This window comes from Micromys minutus, assembly GCF_963924665.1.
Source record: "Micromys minutus genome assembly, chromosome: 10".
NCBI classification, from domain to species: Eukaryota; Metazoa; Chordata; class Mammalia; order Rodentia; family Muridae; genus Micromys; species Micromys minutus.
The window spans coordinates 36,311,321-36,324,853 of record NC_137979.1 but is presented as its reverse complement, the minus strand read 5'-3'; the positions used below and the strand labels follow the sequence as shown (position 1 = coordinate 36,324,853).

The 13,533-nt window shown below is 49.2% G+C and overlaps 1 protein-coding gene across 1 annotated transcript; it reads left to right on the top strand.

Annotated features, from left to right (window-relative positions):
- The first annotated feature begins 360 nt into the window (after positions 1 to 360).
- DYNLL2 (dynein light chain LC8-type 2) lies at positions 361 to 8,207 on the top strand. The gene is made up of 3 exons (XM_080924492.1): positions 361 to 632; positions 3,922 to 4,060; positions 6,245 to 8,207. The coding sequence occupies exons 2-3, from the start codon at positions 3,929 to 3,931 to the stop codon at positions 6,380 to 6,382; spliced, it is 270 nt and encodes an 89-aa protein (XP_080780618.1). The 5' UTR covers positions 361 to 632; positions 3,922 to 3,928; the 3' UTR covers positions 6,383 to 8,207.
- The last annotated feature ends 5,326 nt before the right edge of the window (positions 8,208 to 13,533 follow it).

Below are 13,533 nucleotides of genomic sequence, written 5' to 3'. Positions count from 1 at the left end.
TGAGTCTGAAATCTCCATCCTCCCACTCTTTCTTTCTTGGAACTGGAGTGTCCATGCCTCTCCCTTTTCCTTTCTGGGCCTACTCAACTCCTCCCGAGCCAGGGGCCTGGGCAGGGGGGAGGTCGGCATTCTCCTTTCTCCTCTTAAGGCCACAGCTCCCTCCCCCCACCTTCTCCCGCTCCCCTTCCCCACCCCCTCCTCCGCCCCGAGGCATTGTGGGACGAAACAAGATGTGGAGCGAGAGCGGCGCGGGGAGAAGCCCGCAGTGCGGGGCCGGGCGAGCGCAGCCAATGGGGAGCGCGGACGGCGGCGCGCGCGGCAGGGGGGCGGGGGCGGGGCTCTATTTCAGGGCCGCGCGTCGGCCGCGCTCAGCGGCGGAGCGGAGCGGACGGCGAGGTATCTGCCGGGACAGGCGGTCGGCCGGGTGGCGAGAGGCAGAGCGCGGGCGTCCGGGGAAACTCGGAGGGCGATCAGCAGCGCGAGCGCTCGGCCCCGGGCTGCGGGAGCAGGGGGATACCGCGGCGGCAGCGGCTGCTGCTGCAGGAGGAGCCCAGGGGACACCGCCCCTGCCTGCGCTTTGCTTCAGCCCAGCGCTGCTCCCCAGGGGTCTGTACGGACTCGCCTGCGTGACGGTGAGCGGGGGCCCCGGGGGCAGCCCTCGCCTTGCTCGGCCCAGGCTCTGGAGACCCTCGTGCGCTGGTTGGAGGCCCCGCAGCCCTGGGAAGGGGGGGAGGAGAGCCAGCCTCTGGTGCGCGGAGGCCCCTGGGGTCCGGGACGCGCGGGCAGTCAGTGAGGGTGGAGAGGGTTCGGCCACGACACGGCTCCTCCCGCCGCCGCCACCCTCCGGGGCGTCCTTCCTGCAGCGAGGTCGCCCGGTCACTCCGGCGCCTCTCCAGGCCTGGCGGGGGAGGGCGGAGGACCGGTCTTGGCCTGAGGACTCGGCGGGGCGGCGGGGAGGTGGATGCTTTCTCATTCCCCAGGTGCTGTCCTTCGTGGTCCCTGCCCTCTGGAGAAAAAAATTGTGTGTGTGTATGTGTGTATGTGTGTGTGTGTGTGTGTGTGTGTGTGGGGCGGGTGTATTGGGACGAGGGATTACGGTCCCCTTGGAAATCTGAAACGAGGCAATAACGTTTGTACGTGTTAAAGAATGGTGCAGGGCGGTCCGTATCATTTGGAGCCTTAGCCACCCCCCCCCCTTTTTTTTTTTTTTTTTTTTTTTTTTTTTTTTTGTCGCAAGACCGGGGACAGGTGAATTGTCCTGGAGTGCTTCTTTTGCGTTTTCACAGGAGCTCCTGGCTCGTGACTCAGGAAGCTGGCTTGGGGCCCTTTGGCCATCCTTTTATCTGGAGGACCAGCTCCGCCCCCCATCCCCCCCAGGATGGAAAAGATAGCTGGGTGTCTAACTCCCTTTTCTCGCTGGTACCTTGGATAGGGGTTGCGGGGGCTGGGCCTCACCTTTCTGCGACGCCTGAGGGGCCAGAGGTGAAGAATCGTGGCATTGTAGTCACAAGACCAGCATTATGTAATCGTAGGCTCTCTGTTGGGGCGTAAGATAGCTTTTAATTACTGTGACAAAGTTGATCCTTTGGACTTTGGGGAGGAGGCAGGGAAGCAGGTGAGCTTTTTGGCAAAATGGTGCCAATTTCATACTTCGTTGTCTGTAGCCAGGCTCCACCCCCAACCTCTGGATTTGTAAACACTGCCCCCTTCTGAGTGGGAACCTGGAATAGGCCACCAGGTGACATTGTTTTTTGTTTTTTTTTCCCCTTCTAGAAAGATCTCACCACATCAGGCTTTTCTCTAACCTCAAGAAGGCTGTTCCTTTTCTTCCATTTCGGCTATTTCTTAAACATGCTTGTTTGCCCAAGGTCACAGACCTAGTTGGCCTTGAACAGGCTACACTTGACCTTTTCTTCAACCACCACAGACTCCTTGAGGCTCCTGTTTTCTCTGGGGTAGGGGCATCTGAGCTAAACACTAGCCAGTGTCGCTTAAGTGGAAGAAACCTTGCTTTATTTGACAGTGTCAGACCAAGGTGCCTTGCCTGGAAGCCGTCATGCATACATACATTGTGTGTGCATTTGACGGTCTGGGTTCTTTCCATCTCGGCGGGTAGTGCGCACTTAGATAAGAAGTGGCTTGGAAGGATACCAGGAATCTTGCCTGGAGCAGTCAGGCTCTAGTGTAGCTTGTGTTAAGCCTGGGGGGGTGGGTAGCATCCTTTTTTCCCCAATGGGCTTGGCCACGGCCCGCGTTGCTTTTTAAGTTGAGGTGGGGGGGGTGGGAATTAGTACTGCTTTGAGTGATAAGCAGGGGCAGGGTTCTGTACTGTGTTTGTTTGGATGTAAAGTAGCTCACATGACTACAGGCTGCCAGAGTAGAAGGGTCCATGTGGGTCAGTTTCTGAAGTCTGGTTGCTTCACCATATGGTGAAGGCCACGGCCCAGGAAGCTTGACTATGGAACTGAGCTTTTTCTTAGTCCTCACAGGTCAGTGTGGCCCACCTCCTCCATGTTCTGTTTTGGTTTGAAACATGGCCTCATTGTAGGTTCGTTTTAAATGCCTGATCATCCTTCCTATCTCTACCTTCCGAGTGTTAGAACTTCAGGTGCAAACCACCACACCTGGCCCTGCTGTTACCCAGAAAGTTCTCTGGTCAGGTAATAATTCTCCAAGTGCTCATTTCATTGATGCTTTTTTGAATGAGATGAGGAAGCAAAAATTCAGAGAAATGACAATCATTTTTTGGTCTGTGACTAAAAGTTAGAATTAAAAAGTTGTATTGCACTTTAAAGACAGCACTGCTGTGAGGAGAGTGGGGGAGCAGAAGGCTTGGATGTGGTGACACATGACTGCTTCTCTGGTTTGAGGTAACATCAGTGCACCATTTAAGAGGTCATTATTACCTCTTTGCCAGGAGGCCTTGTGTGTGAAGCCCCCTTTTATTTTTATCAAAGCGGAGTTGGCCTTTTATTCTGTGAGGGGACAGTGAGTATTTTAGGTTTTATGTCAGAACAATCTCTAGAAATCTGCTACTGTAACATGTTCCCATAAAACTTTGATTTATGAAAACAGGTGGTGGTCGAGTCTGGCTGATGGACAGCCAGATCCCTTGCATCGGCTCTTATTTGCAGATGCTCTCATGTAACCTTAGTTAATTCTTAAACAACCTCCAGTTGCAAGCTGACCTCATTGCTAAAATGGAAGTAATCGATACAGAAAGGCCAGGTGCCTTGTTGAGACCACAGAGGTTCAGAGTCAGGGCCAGAAGTCGGGGGTACTGATTGCTAGCAGGGCTTCTGCTGGGAGACCAGTAGATAATAGTCATTAAGTCACGATGCTTAACATCCTCAGTGTGAGCTTCTGGTTTATTTGTAGGATAATGCTTTGACCCCATTTTACAGATGGTGACATAAAAACAGAGGTGAATTAACTTGCTGAAAGATGCAGCTAGGTTGTTATGTGGTCTTGGCTTTCAGTGTTGTGCTGACTGATGTTCAGAGTGTACGAAATAAGTAGCTATTGGGAGTTAGAAAATCTTATTGTGACATCTTATATCCACACCTTTTTTCCTCTTTATTGTATTTCCAAGAGGTAGGGACCATATTTCTGCTAAAAGTGTCTAAGTGACTAAGTGGGTTTTTTTTTTTTTTTTTTTTTGGACAAGGGTTTACTGTGTAGTCTTGGCTAGCCTGGAACTCCTTTTGTAGACCAGGCTGGCCTTGAACTTAGAGATCCAATTACCTCCTAGGTGTTGGGATTTAAGCATGTGCCACCTTACCCAGCAAAAGCTTCTCTCTTGTCTGTGTTCGTATACTCCTACCTGTCTACCACCCTCTAACCCTGTAGCTCCCAACCCATAGCTCAGTCTGTTGCTTACACTGGGACATTGCCAGCTTTCCTCTTGTGCTCCTACTGCAGTGTCACAATGTCTGACCGGAAGGCAGTGATCAAGAACGCAGACATGTCTGAGGACATGCAACAGGATGCCGTTGACTGCGCCACTCAGGCCATGGAGAAGTACAACATAGAGAAGGACATCGCTGCCTATATCAAGAAGGTGAGCCAGCAGTGGGAGGATTGACAGCGAGCCACCTCGGGCTGGGCTGGGGTAGAGCGGGGCGGGGCACCGTCAGGGCAGACAGTTTCTGAAAAAGCTTGTGCAACCCCTTCAGACAAAACCCTGCGAAGGTATGAAGCAGCTGGATTATGGTGATTCTGAGCTGCCAAAGCAAATCTCCTTAATGATCTTGACAAGACTGTGCTGGAGCTGCGTTAGTGTTTTGCCACTACAAGACATGGGGAAGGCTGTGCAGAGCAACTTCAGAACAAATATTACTAGTCCAGTTGAAAACTATTCAGTATTCAAAATTAAGATTAAGGGCATTTGAATGAATACTATATGATCTTGAACAGAATTTCTGGGGATTTCTTCATTTACAGTGCTCTTTATAATCCTCATAATAAGGATATTTCCTTTTCCCTAAAAAGGGGCTTAGGTTCTGCATATTTTGCAGAACTCTACTACTACTGTCCATATATTTTCTCTTATATATATATTTTAAATTAACCTTACATGTATGGGCAATTTTTTTATATGTATGTCTCTATACCATCATGCATGCCTGGTACCTGTAGAGGCCAGAAGCCATCAGAACCCCTGGGACTGGAGTTACAGTTGGTTGTGAGTGGCCATGTGGGTGCTGGGAATGGAACCCAGATCCCTGGAAGAGCAACATGTGTTCTTAACTGCTGAATCAACTCCAATAACATTTTAAAAGAATCAGCTTGAATATTCAGTTCCTTGATTTCTGTAGGAAATGATAGAGAAAAAAATCTGTACATGTTCAATTCAAGTGTAATTTTTTTCCTGAATATTTTAATCTATAGTTGGTTGAATATATGGATGTAGATCTCAAGAAATGTAGAAAGCTGACTGTAAATTTTGTAGATTTTATAAAAATGGTTCAATATTTAGAGTTCCGTTATTGAGGAATTTCTAAATGGGGCCGGTGAGACGGGTAGTGGATGCCAAGCCTGATGACCCGAGTTTGAGCCCTGGAACCCACATGGAAGGAGATAATGGACTTCTGCAAGTTGTCCTCTGACTTCCACATGTGTGCTGTGGCACACTCACCAGTCCCAAGTAAATAAGTAGATGTAAAGGCTTAAAAGAGAAATCCTAAGTGAATGCCTGAAGGGAATGGTTAACACTGAAGGGGAGCTGAGCCTGGCCTGGGTCCCAGTTCAGACCTTGTGGTTTGTCTTTTTTATTTTACCACTTCATATCTTTATTTTATTTATTTATTTTTTTTTGTATGGATGTTTTGCCTTCATGTGTGCCTGTTTGTCAAGTGTGTTCGGTGCCTTTGTGGAGGTCTGTTCCAAAGGATCTGATGCCCTCTTAAGGAGTTACAGGATGGCTGTGAGCCACTGTGTGGGTGCTAGAAATTCAACCCAGGTTTTCTGCAAGAAAAGCTGGTGCTCTCATCAGTTCTCTGCTCTTCCATCTCTCCAGCCCCCAAGACCCATGTTAAACTAGAGTCACAGGCCCAGACTGTGGTCATCTAAGTGCTGGCATTCTCAGACATGTGTAGGAGTGTGGCGTCAGTCTGCATAGCCATAAGATGTGCCCGGGGTGAGGGGTGTCTCCAGTTTTTCCTAGTGGGCCGGCAATCTGTGAAGGATCCATCTAGAACTGAGTCGTAGGCTGAGCCGCAGTGTGCTAGGGAACTGTCTGATGGCTCACAGGGATGCTTGGTTTTGTGGAGTGAGGGGATTGGTGCTCCAACAGTTAGTCCCCATTTGTTCCTATTCGGAATGTCAGTTTAGAAATGTGTAAGGCAGTGGTGGCCGGGCCCTACTTACTATGCTCGTGACACCCTGGTTTCTCTGATTATTATCTTAAAAGAGTTATAGGGTGGGCAGGTTTGGGTGTGGAGTAACTAGAAGATGGAGAGGTGATCAGGGTGTAGAGTGCTGGAGGCTTGGCAGAGAGGAACAATGGAGCCTTTGTGGTGGTCTATTATTGATGAGGATAGGAGTGCCTTTGCCAGCCTTAGAACCTGAGCTTCTGAAGGTAGAGAGCTGAGGTCCTGGGCTGGGGTGGCAGGGTTGGGGGTGGGATACAAGGTGAGTGGGAACAACTAAATGTGTGTGCTGGAATTGCTGGGAGCAGCTTCCCTTCTGACACTTCAGCAACCCTAACTACTTTTCTTTCTTTTCCTCTTTTATTCTTTTTTAGGAATTTGACAAGAAATATAACCCTACCTGGCATTGTATTGTGGGCCGAAATTTTGGCAGCTATGTCACACACGAGACAAAGCACTTCATCTATTTTTACTTGGGTCAAGTTGCAATCCTCCTCTTCAAGTCAGGCTAGGTGGCCGAGGCGAAGGTGTCAGTGGCGGCGGCAGCGATGGCAAGCAGGCGGCGTTGCTGGGACTGTTTTGCACTGGGGCCAGCATCAGGAAGTCCTCTCCAATGGCTGTGCTACTGCATGGACTGTACTCGATTTCATGTGTGTCGCAGTAAAACAAAACCAAACTTCTTTCTGTTTAGTTGCCTGGGGAAGAAGGCTGCTTTGTGTTTATGTCTCAGATGTTAACGTTATTTTTTTTGGTTGTACTGCACTAGGAAATCTCTCTCCCACCCCCCTTTCTCTTTCCCTAGATGAAAATAAAAGGCCATCAGAGAGAGAAGCCCTAAAGACTAGAAGGGCTGAGGAATAGAAATAGCTCTGAGGCAGAAGTTAAGCTGCGGCTGCCTCTTGGATGGTGGGCGCTACTGTAGGAGGCCGGGGAGGCTGTGAGGACAGTTAGAATTGACAGGGAGAGGGATAGGAAGTTGGGCGGGGGGATTGCTCTAGTACCAGGGAAATATTCCACTGAACTGTGACTCTGGCTTGGGGCAGGGTGGGTGGGGTGCAGTCTCCAAGGGGCCCCGAGATGTTTGTGGTGTAGGAGTGGGGAGCAGACTCGTCTTGCCGTCTGTCAGGATTTCTAAGTTAGGGCTTGTGTCTTTGTGGGTTACCTTCCCGTATTCTTCCAGTCAGAGGTCATGTTGGGAGGATGCTGGGAGTGGCATTAGCTTGACTTCTCCCCTTTACATTCTGTCTGCTCCCTGCTTAGCCCTTGTTTTTTCTCATTCCTCAGTTCTCTTCGAGCAGCCCCTATTGTTGGCTGGCAAGGGAATTTCTGGTGATTGTAGTTCCTTAGTTAGGTCTTAGCAATCAAACCAAATCAATGTCCCCTCGATTCTTCTTCGTGTATGTTTGTGTTTGTCTGTGTTGGGGGGGTGGGTTTGGGGTAGAAGGGTGGGAAGGGGCAGGATAAGTGGCATCTCTGGGTGTATGGGAGGTAGGGTGCAGTTAGTTCTAAGTGGGCTTTTATGTTACCTGTTGTGAGGGTGAGCACTGGTGGATGTTAAACCATCCCCTTCCCCTCAGTTCATCTTGCTTGGACACTGCTTTGCCTGTGGCTGTCTGTTCCCTGGGAAAGTTTTTGGAAGGTCACCCAGAATATGATGGCCATACTGCCATCTGTCCTGGAGTTGGATCTGGGGGGAGGGGGCACTCAGTGGCTGGTTTCTAGTGGGAAGTGAGAATGGAAGGAATGGGGGGAGGGGCTCCTTGGAACAGGTCTGAAGTACAGTATGACCTCTGGGAGTCCAGAGGTGGAGAAGGGCTGTGAATGGGAGGAGATTCCAGAAAGAAGTACAAGGGAAACCTTGTCTGTTGGTGACAGGATTGGGGTGGGTGGGGGTTATCATTGCCAATTGAGCTGCTGATTCTTAGGAATCACATTCAGAACTCGTGTAGGGTTGACACTGTAAGGGGTGGGGAAATCTAGCTATTATTTTCCCCAGCCCATTCTTGGGGGTCAGGGGGAAGGCTGGAGAATGCCCCTTCCTCCTAAACCCTTAGTGTGTGTTGAACTTTTATTTTTCTTCAGTGCTGGCAGGGGAGGGTGGGAACTGGTGGTGACCGAGTTCAAACCTTTATTGGGCACAAGATTGAATGTCTGATTTTAGGTTTTGTTTTTCTTATGAATGTCCAGATCTGTGTTTCTCCCTGCCCTCCCAGACTCTGGCCAGTTGGAAGTGTCTTGTTTTTGTTCATCTCTCATTTCTGGTGCAGGGACTGAGACCCTGCCACATCTATGCTCTGCATCCACGCCTCTTTTGGACATTAAAGGTTGATTGATGCACTTCTGGGCTGTTGGGGTTTCTTTGGGGCGAAGGGTTGGTGGGCCTGGTGCTGTTAGTGCCACACAGTGGGTGGGGGTAGCTTGGTGTTTCCTAGGGTGAATAGAATGGGAGTGTGTTTTCAATGAGCATAGGAGGTAGGTAGGGCTTCAGATATGAAGTTGGGTGCCTAGATCTTTCAGGGAAAACTGACTGGAACAGGGAGGTGCCAAAGGATTAATTAAGGGACTGCAGATCTTGCCTTGTTTGATGCCTTTGCTGGCTAGTAATTGAGAGTTAGAACCTTGGGGCTCAGCTCAAGTTTTAGCAGAAATGAGGGGATGTGAGGATCCAAAGTTAGCTATTTCTGCTCCAGAAGTCATGGGTGACAACACATTCCTGTACAGGTAAGTCCAGTCTCATCCTGTAGGACTTCTGGAGACCACCTTGTGGAGCCTAGAAGGGAATCCTAAACAGGGTCACATGGGACTGTGGAAGAAACAGACACTCAAAGCTGTGACCAAATTGGATGGAGAAAAGAACTCAACAGGTGTTTCAGTCATGGGCCCTTCGAGAAGGGTGTGTGTGTGTGTGGGGGGGGGGGTGACACTCCTCTCCCTAGAGAACAAGAGCACTGGAAATGAGTGTAACAGTGGGTAGGAGGTATCCATAGAGTGGCTGGCAGTCTTCCTGTCTCTGAGCTAGTGACATCTGGCCTTGGCCTAAGCTGTTTGCTCAAGTTATAGCCTTTGCTCAAATACCCGAGACCTAGACATGCAGGAGAATGCCCCTTTCTAGAACAATGGTGTGTTCTCCCTCCACCACTGCCTTGACCCCCTTTGTTCTATGCCAACTTGCCTAGCTTACTTCTCTGCCCACATTCCCCACTGCTTTATCTTGAAGCCTAGCTGTGCCTATCTGCGGCAAGTGCTGGAAAAGCATTTCCTGGCCAGATGGAAGCAGCACACGCCAGTCTAAGCAGCCCCTTGATGGGGGTCACCTGGCCCTTCTGGAAGAGTCTTGGAGGGATGCTAGCAAGGCCTAGACCATCTTGCTTGCCAGCTCAGAGAGGAATATGATGCGTTTCATTTTTCAAACACTGCTTTCACATTGCATGAGGCCTCGATCAGTCACCAGTCAAATGATTTTGGGATGAGCAAACTGAATTGTACTAAACCTACTCAACTCTCTAAACTATGAAGATATCGATATCTTCACTAAAGGTCAGGTGTTTCTGTATCAGATGGATATGAACTTGGTGTCCACGCCAGCAAACAGACATCAACAGATGGCTGCCTGAGGAACCAGGGGCATCTATCAAAGTGCTTTGACTTGGAAAGGTAATTGGTAACCTGCCTAATAAAACCAGAGGACACAAGAGTCTGAGGGAACTCAAGATTGGTCTCACACATTGCACCAGCTTTTCCCTTCCCTACACATTTGTACACACGGCAGAGAAGGCCCAAGAGCAGAAGCATCTAAAGTCACATGGATGCTAGGACAAGTGGGATGTAAATTGAACTCTGCTGGTACACAGCTCAGTGCTTTGGTATATCTCAGATACACTCTTGTGCAAACTGGAACGTTTATGTCTCCCCCCTTCCCCAAGAGAAACCATGTAGCTGTTTGCTATCAATTCCTGCTGCCTTTTCAGCCTTTAGAAAACACTAATCCACTGTGCATGTGCCCAAGTGTGGAGCCCAGAGGTTGAGACTGGGTGTCTTCATCACTGTCCTTAATTCTGAGACCGTCTCACTGAGCCTGGAGTTTGCTGACTTGGCTGGACTGGTTGACTAGCAAGTCCCTGGCTTCACCTTATTCCTACCTTCCCTCTCCCGGGATCACTGCCGTGGCCCACTGCATCTTTGTTTTCTAATTCATTACAGTTTTAAATTATGAATATGGGTGCTTTGCAGATATGCATGTCTGCACAGTATGTGTATGTATTGTGCCTATAATACATGCTTATTGGATCCCCTGGAACTGGAGTTACAAATGGTTGTGATCAAATGGGTGCTGGGAGTTGAACCCAAGTCTTCTGGAAGAGCAGCCTGTGTTCTTAACGGTGGAGCTGGCACTCCAGCTCCTACATCAGGTTTTTAAAATGTGGATCCCGGGAACTGAGTTCAGGACCTCATACTTGTGTGGCAAGCACTTTACCCACTGAGCCATTTCTCTAACCCACTAACACTTTGTGTCTCAGAGATTTTCTAGTGACATTTCACACAAATAGAATCCTGCAGTATCTACCTTTTGAGTCTAGCTTCTTAGCGTTTTCATGATTTGCCAATGACTTCAAAACTGTGCCGCTTTGAACACTGATAGCCGTGTTTTTGTGTGGGTGTCTTGTATGTAGTTGCCACATCTACTGAACCGCCATTGTAGCAGAAAATGGTGAGATATGTAAATGAGTGAACTTCACTCTTCCAGTAAAGCCTTTAAGCACACAGTGGGGCCAGATTTGACTGGACCACACTTGGCCAACCTCCAATCTAACTACTATGGAAGGTGACTTCTTTCTTCTGCAACCAATAATAGGTTCCCCTCTGTAGTGCAATTGGTGTTAGGATAGGTGGTACTTCCAGCCAGTTAAAAGAATGATGGTACTGGCCATCATCAAAAGTGGCTATATATATGCAGTGACATAAGCAAGCCCTCACCCCTTTCTCCCAAGGGGAGTCAGTAGAGCCAGTCCTGCTCCTCACCTGAGCAGCTCAGTAGAGCTGGCCCTGGATGTGGGGGTTCCTGATGAGCTGGCTCTAAGGGTGTGAAAGCGGGAGAGATGTCTAGCTGACCAGCTCTGATACCTCAGGCCCAGATCCAGGGCTGTGAATTGGCCCACCCCAACATCTACCCCATCAATGAACTGCTGTAGTGCATGAAGGGACAGGTCTCACAGATAAAATTACAGGCTCTCCATGACACAGGGCAACCACAGGATATCTGAAGGAAATCTCACTGCTGTTCCAGCATTGATAAGAGTAGCAGAAGCCAGAGGCCTTGTACCAGACCAGCAAGTCATAGCAATGGACATAAGCAAGCAGAGAAGTGTGGACAGAAGACTATACGGTGGGACAGACACTGTGCCATACTATAGCTTCCATAGTGAGATTTTATTTTTCTCTGTCGGTGGGGAGGTTGCAGGGGTGGAGGAGGAGAGCAGGGAGGAGGAGCAAAGTTGGGGCACATGATGTGAAAATCACAGAAATACAAGTGGCTGTGTAATGCTCTGGTAGAGTGCAGAGGGCTGAACATGAATGCACTAAACACTGAGGAGTGTGACCTCGAGTTGTTGCTTGACTCTTCTATCAAAGCAATCCTTTGAATTCCTGGGACTGGTCAGGCAAAAGCCAACCTCTGGCTCTCCAGGGAAGCAAGAATTTCTCTGATGATTTATATAAAAGTCACTTCTACTCTAGAAACAGCCAGCAGCCCTAGTAGGTTGCCTTGTCATTAATTGCCTATCTAGCTAAGTCCCTTGAGAGGAATTGCCTTATGCATGTGTGGGGGCTGGCTAGGCAAGGCTGAAGACTGTAGACCAGGCCGTGAAGAAGGACAGGCTTCTTCACACAGGTGAGAGCTCTTCAGGGAAACCCCAGGCCTCTACTTGGTGGCTCCCTGTCATCCGGGATAATCTTTCACATAATGTTAGCTGACAAACAGCTTCTTCAGAGCAACCTGCAGTTTTGCAGTAACTGGTAAAGGTCATCCATCCAGCTCAATGTGATGTCCTGCTTGGTCCCCACACAGTTCCTTAAACTCAATCTCTACAGAGGCAAACAGCTGCACTACTGCCTGTCACAGCACAGCCACCCTGAGGACAACTGGAGATGAGTAGGAGCCCCTGGGGGCAGCTCTTGCTCCATCTGCAAACATCGACGGTGTGAAGTACTGTTATGAACACATTTATGGTAGGGGAGAAGAGGGAGGGAAATAAGTGTGTAGCATATGCACAAAAAAAGGGGTACAAAGTCTTGTTGGGTGGAGCCTCAGGGCTCAGCTTCTGTGTCACAGGCATGGCAGACACCTGAGTAGTGACAGCACCCTGGACAGCAGCCCAGACCTAACACAGAGTCGCCTCTCTTGGGGTGGCCTCAAATGCAGCAGTGGTGGGGGACCCTAGGGGAGTGAATAGGGAACTCAGCAGGCTGCTCACAAGTGGTAGATTTTTTGTTGTTGTTGTCGTTTAGTTTTCTTGATGCTGGATAGAACCTAAGGCCTCATAATAGGCAAGCAGTCTGTCACTGCTCTGTAAACTCCTGGTCACAAGTGACGGAGATCTGACCTCCGAAGTCCAAAGAGGCTTGCCATGTCCTTAAGGTTTTTCTTTTTTTTCTCCCCGCCCCCCCCCCCCCCCCCGCCAACTATGCAAAGGGCCCAATGCAAGAACTTACCGTTTACTTTGAAAGGGAAATCTTGACATAGCCCATTTAGGCTACCAAACCCTCAGAAATTCCACAAAAAAAGTCTAAAATTATCACGTGGATTCTCTTGTCCCGTGAAATGCGACAAATATCTTACAAATGCTACTCTGTGCTAACTACTAGGTCCTGCGGGCATAATGTCACCATGGAGTGACATCTGGTGGAAGAGAAAGACAAAGCCCCTGAGAACTAAATAATGATAAACTGGAAGAGTTATTCCCTGGATGGGGGCCAGCGAGAGCGCTTGTGTTGACAATGAGGGGCAGGATGGCTCTGGTCTTTACAAGCAGGTGCTGAGAAATGCATTTGCTACCTCAAAAGCTGTGTATCAGATGCCCAGAAACGTGTGGAGCAGGCAGGCCCTTTTTCAGGGCAGACACGGTCACCCTGCAGTTTGTACTGGGAATTGAAGCCCTGAACTCACGCTTTCTCCCAGTTTTAGCTATATTAGTTACTTGTTTCTGTGACAAAGGCTCTTAAGGAAGGGCTTGCTTCAGCTTGGAGTCCTAGAAGCTTGAGGCAGCCAGTCACATCGCCTTCAGTCAGCAAGTAGAGATAAATGTTGGAATAGTGTTACCCACAGTTAATGTGGGTCTTCCCACCTCAGTGACCCAGAGAAGGCTTGTCTTCTAGGTTATTTTAGATTCTGTCAAGTCGACAGTTGCTATGGTAAAATACTAGAACAAAAGCAACTACAAGAGCCAAAGGGTTTATTTGGTTACCACAGCAAAGTCAAAGCAGAGCCGTGAAGCAGCCTCACGAGCAGTCAAGAGTAGAGGGAGAACAAAGGCATGCACATCTGCCTGTGCTTAGCTCCTCTTCCTGTACCAACTAGAACCATGGCCCAGGAGAATCCAGGACTCAAACCCAGGAAACAGTGCTTTTCACACTGGGGCTTTTTCTCACCTCAAGACAGCCCCCTACC